Here is a 13,819-nt window from a genome sequence, read left to right as displayed (position 1 = left end):
ACACGCGCATCAAGGCCTATCAAATAGATACAAGTGATTAGCATGATATCATTCCTGTATCTCGAATAAGAAAAGCCGTAATTAAGTAAACACTTATCGCAAAAAGAAAAGCTGTGCCACAGCGCCTGTCAAAAAAAAGTAACTGAAGTAACTTTGAAGCTGCCGTCCGCCGAAAAAACCTTTTCGAGTATAAGTATATTTAAATACGTTTTCCTTCATTTTACGAGATCTCATAACTCGCCGCTTGGCAAATACCTCGGGTCTACGTTATACCTTATCTATTTTCAGCATTCGGTTTATTGGTATAATTATGAGGAATGATCATTGGATCAAAATAGACATACAAATTTATTGACAGGTCTGCTATCTCTGCATCGCAACTATGATACTGAGCTGTCAACTGGGCCTTTAGGAAAGTGAAAAGTAAAACTTTTGTCTTTGGCTCGCAAATTCCTTACCTTTAGTATGATTTTGTCGAATAAAAGAACCGGATGCCAAAAAATCCGAAAAACCAACGCATTAAAGAGTTTACTAGGTATCCATTTTTAAAGGAAAACCACTCTTCCCGGCTTACCAGCCAGATGTGTTCATTACTTACTTTTATTTTTTCATCAATGTGGGCAACAACTGGCCAGAAATGCAAATAGGCTTTGTGCAATTCATGGCATACCCTATTATTTTGTATAATTAGTTTGTGTGTACTTAAACGTGAATATCAAAAGTTTTTAGACAGCTGTGCACTTACAGAAGACCACATATGATATCATCTGTATCCACAATTCTCAATTCTAATCATTTCCGGGCAGAGAAGTTCCATGTCTAAGTATTACTCTTAAAAAACACAAACGGCATTTCATTTTCATGTTAAAACAAAAGTTTATTTTAGAAAAACCTAAATTAATAATTGAAACTTAAATATTACAATTGAAATTTCTACAGAATAAAGTACTTAAATAAAAGTGTGCTCTTTATTCTTGATTATGCATTGGTGGTTTCTATGTCTAACCAATTGTCTCTGTCTGAAATCTGTTCGAAAGTTAAGTGGTTTGGTTGTAAGGGTTCCTTAGCGGTTTAGCAGTATCAGCTTGATCATAATATTACGAAATACTTGCGTCTACATTAATTTCAATGTAATCAAACTATGGAAGAGCTTCAGATGCGCCGCGAAAAGTTTCCGCCGCCATTGTTTCCCATTCCGCCGCCACCGTTACCACCGCCGTGTTCCCCACCATTGAGTCCACCACGCGTCTTTCCGTCGTAGAACAGTTCAATGTATCGCGAACCCATCTGCTCTCTGTGACGCTTCATGGCCACCTGGGAATCCTCGTAGGTGTCGAAGTAGGCATCCGCAGTGCCACTGTGCAGACCCTTCTTGTTGTAGTTTATGCGCACGTTTGCTGGTCGGATTGGTTCAAAGAACTAAAGAAAGAAATTATTGTGATTTTAAGTAAATTAATAAATAATTCATTAAATTATTGTTAAACCCACCTTAAAAACGTCGTTTTCAAATGAAGTGTAGGGAAGTCCTCGCATGTGGATTGTATAATACTCGACGTCGTTGCCCCGACCGCCGCCAATGGGACCGAAATTGCCACCACCTCCCATTGAATTGCCGCCGCCGAAGTTTGAGCCATTGTTGAATCCGCCGCCACCGCCGTTGTTGCCTCCTCCGAAGTTCGAGCCGACATTGTTGTTTCCGCCAAAGTTACCGAAGCCAGAGTTTCCGAAATTTCCGTTGTTATTGTTGCGACCGCCGCCGATCGGGCCAAAGTTGCCGACACCACTCGAGGATACGAAGTTGCCGCCGTTATTGAAACCTCCTCCACCATTGCCGCCGAAATTGGAGCCGCCATTGTTTCCGAAATTATTAACGCCTCCTGGAGAATTGAAGTTGTTGCCACTGTTGAAACCACCGCCGCCGTTGTTGTTGCCGCCGAAGTTTCCACCTCCATTGTTGCCGAAGTTTCCAAAGTTCCCGCTGTTACCACTGTCGTTTCCAAAGTTGCCGGAATTTCCACCGTTGTTGCCGCCACCAAAGTTGCCGAAATTGCTGGGTCCAGAATTATTTCCGAAATTTCCATTATTTCCACCTTGGTTGTTTCCAAAGTTGCCCGAGTTCATGAGGCTTGGCAGATTGTTGAAGCCTAGCATGTTGTTGGCACCAACGCCAAAGTTGCCGTTGTTGCCCCAATCTTAGTTTAACAACGAAATGGCAATCAGTGAAGTTTTATAAACTTAACAATTAGATATAATCTTACCATTGCGTCCTCCGCCGAAATCATTGCCACCACGGTTGGCACCACGATCGCGTATGTCATAAGGGCCAGGGCGTCCACCGATACCGCCGCCGGCGCCTGTGGCCCTCTTCATTTCAGCAATCGAGCTGCGGAATATCTCAATATACCTATATGAATAAAAGTGGAAAATATATGCATTTTAAAAGTGGTACTTGAAATTGCTAGGGTCGGTGGCTTTTTTCCATGATCAACTATTAAATATCACGTAACAAAATGAAATCAAAATAAATTCATTGAAATGATCAAATAAAATAAATAAAAATGCTGTTCACAGTTTAATTAATTTGTTAGATTAAGCACATGATGGCGCTTAAACATATATATGTATTTAGAGCCCCACCAGACCCGTAGCTATGGGAAAATTGTTGCTAAATGATTTCTCAGTTACTGAAATATAAATTATTTGTGATAAAAGTAATTAAATATTTTGTGAATAATTGTATAGTCCTTGTGTGTTTCAACAAGTTCGCAATCGATTACCACTTAATGTTTTAATTTCGCTGTTTTGTTGTAGAAGATATGATGAATTAGAAACCCACCTGTGCCCAATTTTTTCCCGATTTCGGCCCAAGGCTTGCTCAGTGTCGTCCTGGCTTTCGAACTGAACAAAAGCTTCCCCAGTTGCACGACCCCTTCTGTCCATAACAAAAAGTATGCCCTCCCGATCCGTTTTGATTTCCAACCCTGCCCATGACGATAACCAACAAAGATTTATACAAATATATAGATTTCATATATATATACATTATGCAAGATTAAGCTTAGATAGAAAAACAGAAATACAGAGGTTGATAAATGTTATTGTTTAGTTCCAACACCGCAGAACTTTTGCAGGCTTTCACGGTATTAGCAACGTTTGCTTAAATAATCAATGCCTTTTAGTCAAAATATGATTAGCAGGCAAGATGCGACTGTTGCAATCGAGATTCCCGGACCACAATGTATTACAAAACTCAGATCCTGTAACTCGTAGACATGTGTCGCTCAGTTGAAGGTTGTGAGTAATGATCGACCATATAACCAAGTAAACTGGGTTATGTGACCAACGAAGGAATGATTTATCGGACATGCGGACGTGACCGCGTCAACTCTCAGCTGTTGACTTTGGAAGGAGCCGCGTGGACCGCCGAACCCATTACACAAATGCAAGGGCCTGCAATTCTTTGCCCGACAATATGTATGTACGTTGAAGCGCATGTGTAATTGATATATGAAAGGTGTAGATGAAAGGGGACCGTAGGCCATATCTCAACGATGTGAACAAATATTACATGCGGTCAACCACTGTCTGCTCCTGGTACCTGGTACCTATTAGTATGGAAAGAGGATTAGGGTCAGGAAACTCACCAGAGAAGAACTCCTCGATTTGCTGCTCGGTGACGGCATACGGCAGACCACGAAGCTTCACAACGAAGGCCGTGCCGTGCCCGCTGATCTTCCGCATGGCTTCCTTGGCCTCCTTGGGCGTGGCGGTAAAAACTAAAGAAATAAAAACAAATCACATCAGTTAAAGCGAAAAAACTATTTGCCAACAAATATTACACAAATATTACAACACGTTAAACAAACAAGTTATCAGTACAAGCTTGTTAAAAGGATAAACATATAAACAATGTGAGAAGTAACTAAGTTAGGCCTACAACTGCCAACACATCTATGGTACAGTCATCTCCCATTCGAATGGCATATAATCATACCCTCAATGTAGCGGTGTCCCATGCTGGCCTTGTTCAGCTTGCGAGCCTCTTCGACGTCCTCCTGGCTGGCCACCTCCACGTACGCCTCGCCGGTGTTCTTGCCGTCGACGCGACTGGTGACCAGGTGAATGCCCGCTGAGCCATTAGTCACATTCACGTTTTCCAGAAAGTCGAGGATCTCCTTGTGCGTTGCGGACCAGGGCAGGCCGCGCAACCGAACGAACTTGGGGCTCTCGCCGACGTTCTCGATCTTGACGCCGCCATCTTCGTCGTACTGGTCATCCTCATCCTGCTGCTGGTTGCTGTCGTCGTTGAAGTTATCGCCATTTCCCTGCTGGCCGTAGTTAAATTGCACGTCTGCGTTGGACATTTTTCACTCTGCAAATGGTGTTACAACGATTAGTCACTGTTTAACTACTTTTAATTGTTTTTTACTGGCTGAAAATGCGTTTTCTTTCAGCCGGTGATTCTCCTCTCAACTGCGACGCTTGTTTGGTGCGATTCTTTTTCGCACCGCGAACGCCATTTTGATTTCTAGTCACCCCTAATCGCTCTTGGCATTTTGCAGGTCTCGTATACAATATATACGCTTCTAATGGCTACACCTGGTAGCGGAACCGCGAACTAACCGTATTTTGCACTGCTGCAACTTCCAATATTGTTTTTTTCTAAACTTTATCTATTAATTTGACTAATTTTTCAGAGAGATTGATCAAATAGCACGCGTCAAGTTGAAGATGCAGTATGACCGCAGTTAAATCAAGAAAAAATACCGCCTGGCAGTGAAAATCTCATATAACAAGACGTTAAGGTAGCTCCGATATGGACCATTGGAAAAGAAACAATGTTTAATTTTGATTGTTTTATTTTCTTTCTCTTTCTGTTTTGGACAAGATCGAGAAATAAAATATAAAGAAAAAAAACTGTGACCTTACCTAAATTTAAAATATACTGTAGCACAAACTATTTAAATATCTCACTGTTCAGTGACAGCGACACTTAAAAACGTGCCCATCCCTGAAAAGCCAGTGTTGCCAACCATCACACAGATCTGTCATACCCGTGTGAAAAGTAGCAAGAACAAGAAAAGTGAGTCGAGCTGTTACTTAACCAAATTTTTGCAATTAACAAGCATTTTACTGTTTTTAACGGCAGCATGTTGAGCATCACGGCCCGTAACCTGGCAAGCGCCCTCCGCAGCAGCCTCGTCGGCACGTCGTCGCGCGTGGCCGCCGTGCGCTGTCTGCACGGAACCGAGGAATCGGCGGAGGAGTTCGACAAGCGCTACGAGAAGTACTTCAGCCGTGAGGGCATTGACGGCTGGGAGATCCGCAAGGGTATGAACGATCTGCTGGGCATGGATCTGGTGCCCAGCCCCAAGATCATCGAGGCCGGTCTGCGCGCCAGCCGTCGCGTCAACGACATTGCACTGGCCATCAGGTGGCTGGAGGGATGCAAGGACAAGTGCGGCGACCAGAAGGCCACCCTCTATCCCTATTTGCTGGAGAAGATCACTCCCACACTGCAGGAGCTGGGCATCCCAACCATCGAGGAGCTGGGCTACGACAAGCCCGAGTTGGCCCTGAAGTCCGTGTACGATGCCTAAGCGGAGAACACTAGTTTAAACACACAGAACACAATATACACTAGCTACCTATCTAATACATGGTGCGGATGAACATGTTGTTGGATTGCTAATAAATGGAGATTGCAGTAAGGCTACCACACCAGCACAAGGTTGTTTTCCCTGTTGGTTACGTAACACCCAGGTTAGGGAACTGCATTCGGGCAGAGATAAACAAAGCGGCTGATAGCAATTCGTTTATTGTCCGGCGACTATTTCCATTTGGACAGCAGTTCGGCCGCCTTATCCAGGTTCTCTTGCTTCTTGATGAAGCAGTAGCGCACAAAGTCCTCCCCCAGATGTTTGTTGGGTTCGCTGTAGAAGGCACTTGGCGGGATGCCCTGCAAGCCCATGTTCTTCGTCATCCACTTGGTAAACTTGTAATCCCGATGCTTGTCCGGCTCAGAGCTTAGATCGATCTTGTCCGCCAGTGGAGACCAGTCTGCCAGCATAAAGTAGCCACCCTCAGGAATGGTGGGACGCATACCAGATTCGGACAGGAACTTGGCCATGAAGTCACGCTTCTGCTTGAGCTCGCGCGGCAGGCTAAGGAAGTAGCTCTCCGGCTGACCCAAACGGGCCAGTTCTACCTCGAAACTGCGTGCGACGCCCTCCTGGAGCGGCGTTGGGCAGGTGTACACAGAGTTCTGGTGCACCATCTGCAGGTTTCGAATCAGTTCAGCGGGTCCGTAGGCCCAGCCTATCTTCCAACCAGTCACTGAGAAGGTCTTGCCCGCTGATCCCAGAGTAATGGTGCGATCCCACATGCCCGGCAGCGTGCAGATTCGGATGTGCTCGGCTCCGTCGAACACCAACCACTCATACACCTCGTCCGAGACGCACAGCACATTCCACTTGCGGCAGAGCTCGGCTATCCTCTCTAGCTCTTTCCGGTTGAAGACCTTTCCAATAGGGTTGTGGGGTGTGTTTAGGATAATCATCTTTGTTTTAGAGTTGAACAGACTCTCGAACTCGGCGTCATCCAGCACCCAGTCGGCAGAGCTGATTGGTCCTTCTGCCTTGCGCTAAAAATTATACACGTTAAAAAAGGAACTTATTTTTCTATTGAGGTTCTTACCAATTTTAGAGGAATAAAGCGGGGCACTCCACCGGCCATCTTGACCATAGGCTCGTAGCAATCAAAGAACGGTTCAATAATGATCACCTCGTCGCCCACGTCCACATGGCCCATGATGGTGGAGTAGAGAGCTTCGTAGGCTCCTGAGGTAATCAGGATGTCGCTGAGGGGATTTAGCTCCTTGCCGACGAGACCGCTATACAGCTTGGATAGCGCATTGACCAGGCGAACATGACCGTAACCGCGAGTGTACTGATGCAGAAGAGGATTCTCCTCCTTGGCAATGTCGGCCAACGAGTGGGTCACGTACTCGGGAGCGGCATCATCGGGAAATCCCTGTCCCAAGTTCAGGGGCTTATATTGCATGGCCAGGGCAATGTACTCGTTCCAGACGCTGGGCGTGCTACCCTGCAGTCGCTTGGGCAGATCGAATTTCTCCATTTTACTGGCAGTCTGCTGGTGACGAAGGGCTTGCAACTGGAACTGCTCGCGAAGTCTCCTCTTGGCGGCGGAGAGGGTTAACTGGCAGCTGCGTAGCATCTGTAAAAAGGTGACTTTAGTGACTGATCGCTCCCTTTCGCCTTATCACCGCGTGTCTAGATTGTTTATTGCGCGATAAGCACGCACTTTGCCTGTCGTCTCTGCGGGTCTGATGTCTGATCTCGAATGTAACAATAAACTATATCACTGGTTAACTTTTAAATGCAATTGTTGAGTTAAATGCTGGAGGCCTGCACTGCGCGGTGACGTTGCATAATGGCACTGAATTGTGATTAGACTAGCGGAATATCTATATGCGATACGATTTTGTTTTAAAGCGCTCACGCACACATGCAAGCTGAAATATGCAAATAAGCAAGTGCGTATAAAGTTAATGCCGCCATATACAAATTGATCTGAAATTCACCCAAAATTAGCTGCAGGAAACAAAAATCATGATCATCTTTCTTTTCGAATTACAGATTTCACAATTTTAAACCGATTGATAACGACTCAAACGAGCTTTAATTCCACGATCATTTCTAGTTGGCAGCCTTGACCTTGAATACAAAATGACACTTAACCAGACACTCAAAATAAAAGGGTTCTCTAATTTGACAACAACTTTGAATACATCTTAGAATTCGGCATTTGAGCTGTAACTTACAAAATAAGCTGCGGATTGTTTATAAAATTGTAGGTGACCTAAAACACTGTTTGCATTGTTATCGATAGTCGAGGACCAGGGATGCCATTCAAATCACGCACGAAAAATCGGTCAAATCAACTATCGACTTATATCGAAAATAAATCGAATTCAAAATATAATTTCAGCATTGCCGCGAATAAGTTTTTAAAAATATGTTCAAATTATTTGGGTATGTATGCAAGTCCAATGAAACCCACACAAATAAATTTAAAACGCATTTAATTTCATTTTTCAAAAGTTTATTTATAAAAAATGCTTGTTATTGGTAGTTAATCAAGGGAGAAATCATCGTACAGCTAGTATAATTGACAAATTAATTGATTAATAACATATTAAGCATCGAAACAGTTTACATTTCATTGAGTGTAGAATTATCTGTAATGCTATAAAAAGAATTGAAGTTTGTTTTAGACCAATTTCGATTTAAAATGTTCTTTCTGCAGAGTTTCAACAAAGTAAAGCTACTAAACTTAAATCACAGATAACACTAAAGTGTTTGTTACGATATATGCATGTATATATATGTGTCTGTTTCTATATATATATGTCACTATATATGTGTGGTCAAATCGGTTGATACAGGCCCGCTTTGCCTTCTCCTTTCGTACGATTCCTTTGCTTCGAAATCATAGAACGCATAACTGACTTAAAGTTAAGATAGAAAACCGCTAAATCTAAAGAAATTGTGTTCTTCTCTGTGTAATGTGGTTTTGTTGCAGTAATTTATGTGGCCACATTCCATCCGCTGTTAAATGCAACAATTGGCTTAAGTACTACGAAACAAAGGCTGATGTTCTGATTCTGGTTGGGACTTCAGTGTGATCCTATTGTTTCCTCCATCTCGTCCTCTTCCATTGTGAATGGCACACGTTTTGCGAAACGCTAATGGCAAAAACGAATCTGAGGATATTGGCCCGGTTTCGAATTCAATTTCAAACAAATAGTGTTCTATAGAAATTAGTAGAGTGAATGTAAGAAACAATTCTTCACAATTTCAATTTCAATCGAAGAATCTTTTAAGTTATATCCTTTGGAAACTGCAGGAACTTTTGTGGCCTTGATACAATTTCAGGAAATCGAATGGCTTTCTGTTTGAAATTAAAAGTGGAAACCGAGCTTTATTCCTCTCCTTCTCTCTTTTTGTGTTGATTCTGTGGGTGAAGTGAAGCTCCTAAACGTGCACCTCCGGGCAGTCTTCGTCCTTGATCGATGTGTACTGCACCTTCTTGGCCACATTGTCGAACACCGGCGTTATCATGTATTTCAACTTGTCTCTACTGACGTAGACGAGTGCCACCAGAAGTCCGAGCAGGATCATGGTGAGTACGATCAGCAGGAAGATCAGAGTGGCCGTGTGACCGCTGATATGGGCCTGAGGTTGGAGATGAGACGCCTCCGGATCGCCGTAGTGCGGCTCATCCTCTGCGGTGTTTAGTATCGTGGCAGCGGCGGCGATGGCGTCCGCACACTGACCCATATCCATCTGCAGGAGGTGAGCGGGCTCGGCGTCCACGTGTCCCGTCGAATGGAAGCACATCAGACTGTCCTTGTTGCGCACCGTCACCCTGGTGGTGGTTATCCACGCGCGGAACGGAGCAGTGCGGCAGTCGCAGCCAAAGGGATTGAGGTTGAAGTCAACGATCAAGTTGGCCGTGCGGTTGGGGCGCTCCTCCAGCTCATTGAGCACCCGAAGATCGGTCGGCTTCACGAAGCCGAACTTATTGCGCTCCAGGTCGAGGAAGCGCAGATTGTTCAAGCAGCGCACCTCGAAGTTGAGGTCCCGCAGATCGTTGTCGCCCAAATGGAGGTCACGCAACGATGGCAGGTCGCAGAAGACATTGCGATCCTTGAAGTGCGTGATCTCGTTCTGCTCCAGATGCAGCTTCTGCAACTTTACCAACTGGCTGTTCACAAAGATGTCGTGCAGATCCTCGCTCAGCTGCGGCGAGCTATTGTCCTCAAAGGCATCGGTGAGATGCAGACTCTGCAGATTAATGAAGTTCGAGAAGACGCGTGGGTGATGGTGATTCACCTCGTCCTCGTACCTCGAGATGCTCAGATTGTTGTGGTTGAGAATCAGGCGCTCCACGCGCGGCACATGGTGATAGCTCTTGCCGCGAATCTCGCGGATGTGGTTGCTGCTCATGTCCACGATGCGCAGCTGCTTGTAGTTGTTGATGCTGCCAAAGACGTTCCACGGCAGCTCAGTGATCCGGTTGCCCGTGAAGATCAGCACCTCCACCTGGTCGGGCATGAATTCCAGCACGCTGGTGTTCACCAATCCTGCGTTCGTGCAGTTCACCACGTACTGCATCTCGCTCTCGTACATCTCCTGGCCGCAACTGCACGCCGCCGGAAAGTTCGGTCCGCAACTGGAGGTATTTTCGCCCAGGACGCCGCCTGCGCCGATCGCCAGGATAATGGCAGCGATGGCCACGATCAGTATCATTTTCCTCAGTTCGGTGGGTTGCATGATTTTATGTTTGTTGAAGCCTGTAATTAATGCAAAGCAGATACAAATTATTAATTAAGGATTTGAATTAGGTTGTTTAAGATTATTTAAAGAGTGATCCATTAAATTTTGATGTCTGGATTGTGGATATTTGAGCTGGGAAATTATCTGCTTGAGCGCAGATATTCTTTGGCTGTGTGCTATAGCAAAGTGGTTTATTGGCTGATAATGCATTTTGTAGTGGAGCACATGCATCAGGGATTCCCGAATTTGTTCAGGTGCCTGACTAGCCATGGCCACCCCTTTTCCACCGAGCAGACAGCTTATTTATGCTACACAAGTTGCAGATTTATGTGCTTATGAAAGCCGGAACAGTGTGCCACACCTAAGCGATGAGGCTATCTTCTCCCGTCCTCCGCGGCCCACTTCAATCGTCGGCCCACGCGGCGTATGGGTAATTTCTGTTTTCTGGCAAACTTTTCGTCGTCGGGGGGCACAACAAACGCCTGAAGGGCACTCCGGCGGACTGTGGCAGTCATCCAACCGCAACAGGAGCAGAAACTCGAGGAGCAGCCGTAAACCTGATTATTTTTCGGCTTTTATTGCTATTTGCTTAGTGGAAGCGAGTGAGTGTGTGTGAGTGTTTATGAGTGAGTTTATTAAAAACGCAGTGGGTGGCGAGTAAAAAATTTAAGTCTGTTGAGAAAACACTTAGCTAAGGCAGTAGATCAAATGTGTTTGTTTTACCCAACCAACAGTAAAAATTTAGCAGATACTTAAAATCAAATTGGTCTTTCAAAAACCTCATTAAAGACCAAATTGCTCCATCAGAAACAGAGACGTCGATAAATTGCTTTAAATAAAATGACTGACACCAAATATTCGTTTTCGTCAATAATAAATACAGAAAGGAAAATTTGCTGTAAAACAATAGAAGTTATGAAACCAAACACTGTAACAATGGCTATAGAACAATTTTGTGAGACCAATTAGTGCCGTTTAGGACTAAAGATTTTGCTCAATTTTAAGGAGGGCAGATTTTTGTGAAACCCTGTCGGTTTGCCAGCCTTAAAGGATCTGAAATTCCATCGGTTAGCTGCAAAATGTTGAAGTGAAACAGAATTGCCGGAATGAAGCCCCTATCCTGGCGTGAATTGGATCTCTGTGACCATTAATTTGCCTGTTAAGAGGGTGCTTCCGATTGGATGTTGCTGCTCTTGAACTAGGCGCCTGGCCAAGGGTCACTCGATGCTAATGAGCGAATCAAATTCCCGGCAGGGAAAATTGAAAACTAAATGCGTTTTAATGGGCCCAGCAGGCAGCCTACGCTACTCACCGAGAGAAGACCACTTAATTATCTCGACTGGCAATTATGTTGCCTGTTTCCCGGACTAAAATTTATGATGGTAAATGAAATTTACAAATTTCCAAATATTTATCCACCACAAATCGGAAATATTTGCCAATTAGTGCGAGATAAGTGGAGTGTGAAAGTATTGCATTTGATATTTAGTTTTTCTCTCTGCACGCCCACTTTTCGACCATAAACGTTTGCATCTCTTTTAGCCAAGGTTGAAAGGCACAAAGCTGCACTCCACTTGAATCTTTCGTTGCAGGTAAACGCTGCGTGTGTGTGAGTCACTTCCGGTTTGTCGGACTAACAAGCAGCCGCACTCTGCCGCACCCCTTTCCCCCCTGCCGTTTTACTTTAATTTTAACTTTTTTTATGTCTTTGTTTTTGTTTGCTTTGTGTGTTTACTGTTGCAATCTCATACACCTTCAGTGTGCCAGCCCACCTGGCCACCATCTCCACCGGCAACCCCATCTCCACCAGCTTTGTTTCGCCCCCGGGCATTCCACTGCAATAATAAGGCAAACAAACAGCATTTGTTCCTTCTTTACTGCACTCGGCTCGCTTCTCGCTGGAATTTATGCATGCGCGTAAAATAATAATAATACATAAAAGAAACAGCGGCAGCAGAAACAACAAAGCCAAACAACTACAATAACAGCGGCATAATGTGTATGTAACAAGCGCAAGTAAAATAATAATGCTGTACATTTTTGTGTGTGTCTTTATACCCTGCCGAAAGGTATAATTCATTTAAATGGATATGTAAGTCCAGGGTTGAACATAAATATCTCCCTCTGACAAGTTGACCTTCAAATGGCATTCCTATTTGATAATATACATACATATATCAGTCATTTAATGGGGCTGTACTACTTAACATACATTGTGATGTCCTTCCTATTTATTTTGAAAGTTATATATAAGTAATACTGCTATTAAACACAAAATATTAGAAAAATATAATAAAAAAATTCTCAATTATAATACAAAAGAAATTAATCGCTCCAAAACAGCAACCTAACGTTTTCTCTATTTTGTCTAGCAAACTAATCGTATCTACTACTTATCTATCTATCTACTTATAAATAAACATACATATGTAGATAAAATGTAGCTCCGTGACTTTATGCAATTTGCTACACTTAGATGGACATTCTTTGGAAATTTAATGCAGCCTGTAAAGGTATGCCAAGCTTCGGTTTACGATGCAAACATACATTTCTTGTTTGTTAATATTTTTTTTTTTTCGATTTTTTGTACGTGCCTTGCGTTTGCATGACTCCCGCTCTAATTCTTCTTCTGTCCCGCTCGTCCTTTAATTCGTTAGTGGTGAAGTGCCAGCCACTTGGCAGTTGCAATACAAAGGAGCAGCAGGTGGAGCAGGACCAAAAAGAGGAGCAGGGGCAGGAGCAGGTGAAAAATGGCGAATATGGGAGTGGAATTGAAGGTGCTCCCTCAATTTGTAATGCACGATGAGAACGAGCTTTGGACGTCGCTGTGTGTGCAAGTGAGTGAGTGTGTGTGCGAGCGTGCGTGTGTGGTTGACTTTGTGTGTGTGGTTGTTTGGTCTAATTAGAGCATAACTGTATGGTGGCATATGAATAGATGTGGCATGGTGGTGTCAGACGATCCCAGAGGAAATTCACAGCTCTACCCAAATTCAGCTTATGCCAACTAATGACAGCCAATTAGGTTCACTTTCGACTAACCCATTCCCCGCCATTTTCGCTTATCACCATTATTTGACATTTGCGAAAAACCGAATTTTATCTGTGCATATTTTCAGATTTCGCGTCGGTTTGCTTTTGATCGGATATTTCGTGGTAACTGGGGTGGAATGCATGTTCCACCTTTAAATCCCTCAATAGACAACACATGCTGAATATCCCTCTCAAAGAGTCCTTAAATATTGCCTAACTTTTTGAATCTCTCCTAGTACCAGTACTACCTCGAATTTCTCAACGCTTAGTTCAAGTTATTCTCATTAAATAACCCCCACGCCCATTCAGGATCCCCTTAAAATTGCTGAGCAGATGTCTCCATTATCGCAGCTCTCCTCAATCGGATGCTGTGGCCAAGGCTCTTACCGGTTTTTCGCACTGAAAGGCGATGCCACGCCCCCCACTTT

General features: G+C 44.0%; 4 protein-coding genes across 10 annotated transcripts in view; 1 reads left to right on the top strand and 3 right to left on the bottom strand.

Annotated features, from left to right (window-relative positions):
* Window positions 1-851: 851 nt before the first annotated feature.
* LOC6728464 (heterogeneous nuclear ribonucleoprotein H3) lies at window positions 852-4,782 on the bottom strand. Of its 4 annotated transcripts, none has more exons than XM_016176920.3 (7): window positions 4,624-4,781; window positions 3,995-4,372; window positions 3,645-3,776; window positions 2,837-2,981; window positions 2,259-2,404; window positions 1,489-2,192; window positions 852-1,419 (listed from the first exon to the last, which is right to left on the bottom strand). In XM_016176920.3, exons 2-7 carry the CDS (start codon window positions 4,362-4,364, stop codon window positions 1,153-1,155), a joined length of 1,764 nt encoding a protein of 587 aa, XP_016035087.1. In that variant the 5' UTR covers window positions 4,365-4,372; window positions 4,624-4,781; the 3' UTR covers window positions 852-1,152. The 4 variants fall into 4 exon arrangements, with proteins under 4 accessions (XP_016035087.1, XP_016035086.1, XP_039151743.1 ...); XM_016176919.3 differs by lacking the exon at window positions 4,624-4,781 and adding an exon at window positions 4,430-4,573; XM_039295809.2 differs by lacking the exons at window positions 2,837-2,981; window positions 3,995-4,372; window positions 4,624-4,781 and having other exon boundaries at window positions 3,645-3,770.
* Window positions 4,783-4,927: 145 nt separating this feature from the next.
* LOC6728463 (cytochrome c oxidase subunit 5A, mitochondrial) lies at window positions 4,928-5,724 on the top strand. The gene is made up of 2 exons (XM_016175156.3): window positions 4,928-5,083; window positions 5,150-5,724. The coding sequence occupies exon 2, from the start codon at window positions 5,151-5,153 to the stop codon at window positions 5,598-5,600; it is 450 nt and encodes a 149-aa protein (XP_016035085.1). The 5' UTR covers window positions 4,928-5,083; window position 5,150; the 3' UTR covers window positions 5,601-5,724.
* A 78-nt stretch (window positions 5,725-5,802) lies between these two features.
* Window positions 5,803-7,935, bottom strand: LOC6728462 (kynurenine aminotransferase). 3 transcript variants are annotated; one of them, XM_016176918.3, is made up of 3 exons: window positions 7,844-7,935; window positions 6,697-7,236; window positions 5,803-6,643 (listed from the first exon to the last, which is right to left on the bottom strand). In XM_016176918.3, the coding sequence occupies exons 2-3, from the start codon at window positions 7,234-7,236 to the stop codon at window positions 5,831-5,833; spliced, it is 1,353 nt and encodes a 450-aa protein (XP_016035084.1). In that variant the 5' UTR covers window positions 7,844-7,935; the 3' UTR covers window positions 5,803-5,830. The 3 variants fall into 3 exon arrangements, with proteins under 3 accessions (XP_016035084.1, XP_016035083.1, XP_016035080.1); XM_016176917.3 differs by lacking the exon at window positions 7,844-7,935 and adding an exon at window positions 7,604-7,743; XM_016176914.2 differs by lacking the exon at window positions 7,844-7,935 and adding an exon at window positions 7,324-7,491.
* Window positions 7,936-8,107: 172 nt separating this feature from the next.
* Window positions 8,108-13,819, bottom strand: part of LOC6728461 (trophoblast glycoprotein) — a 41,434-nt gene continuing 35,722 nt past the window's right edge. For both annotated transcript variants that reach the window (XM_016176913.3, XM_016176912.3), the window contains one exon: window positions 8,108-10,378. In XM_016176913.3, coding sequence (XP_016035079.1) covers window positions 9,057-10,358 — 1,302 coding nt within the window. In that variant the 5' untranslated portion in view covers window positions 10,359-10,378 and the 3' untranslated portion in view covers window positions 8,108-9,056. The remainder of the gene's footprint in view (window positions 10,379-13,819) is intronic.

Source organism: Drosophila simulans, chromosome 3R (assembly GCF_016746395.2).
Source record: "Drosophila simulans strain w501 chromosome 3R, Prin_Dsim_3.1, whole genome shotgun sequence".
Classification (NCBI taxonomy): domain Eukaryota; kingdom Metazoa; phylum Arthropoda; class Insecta; order Diptera; family Drosophilidae; genus Drosophila; species Drosophila simulans.
This window is presented reverse-complemented; position numbering and strand designations above follow the sequence as displayed.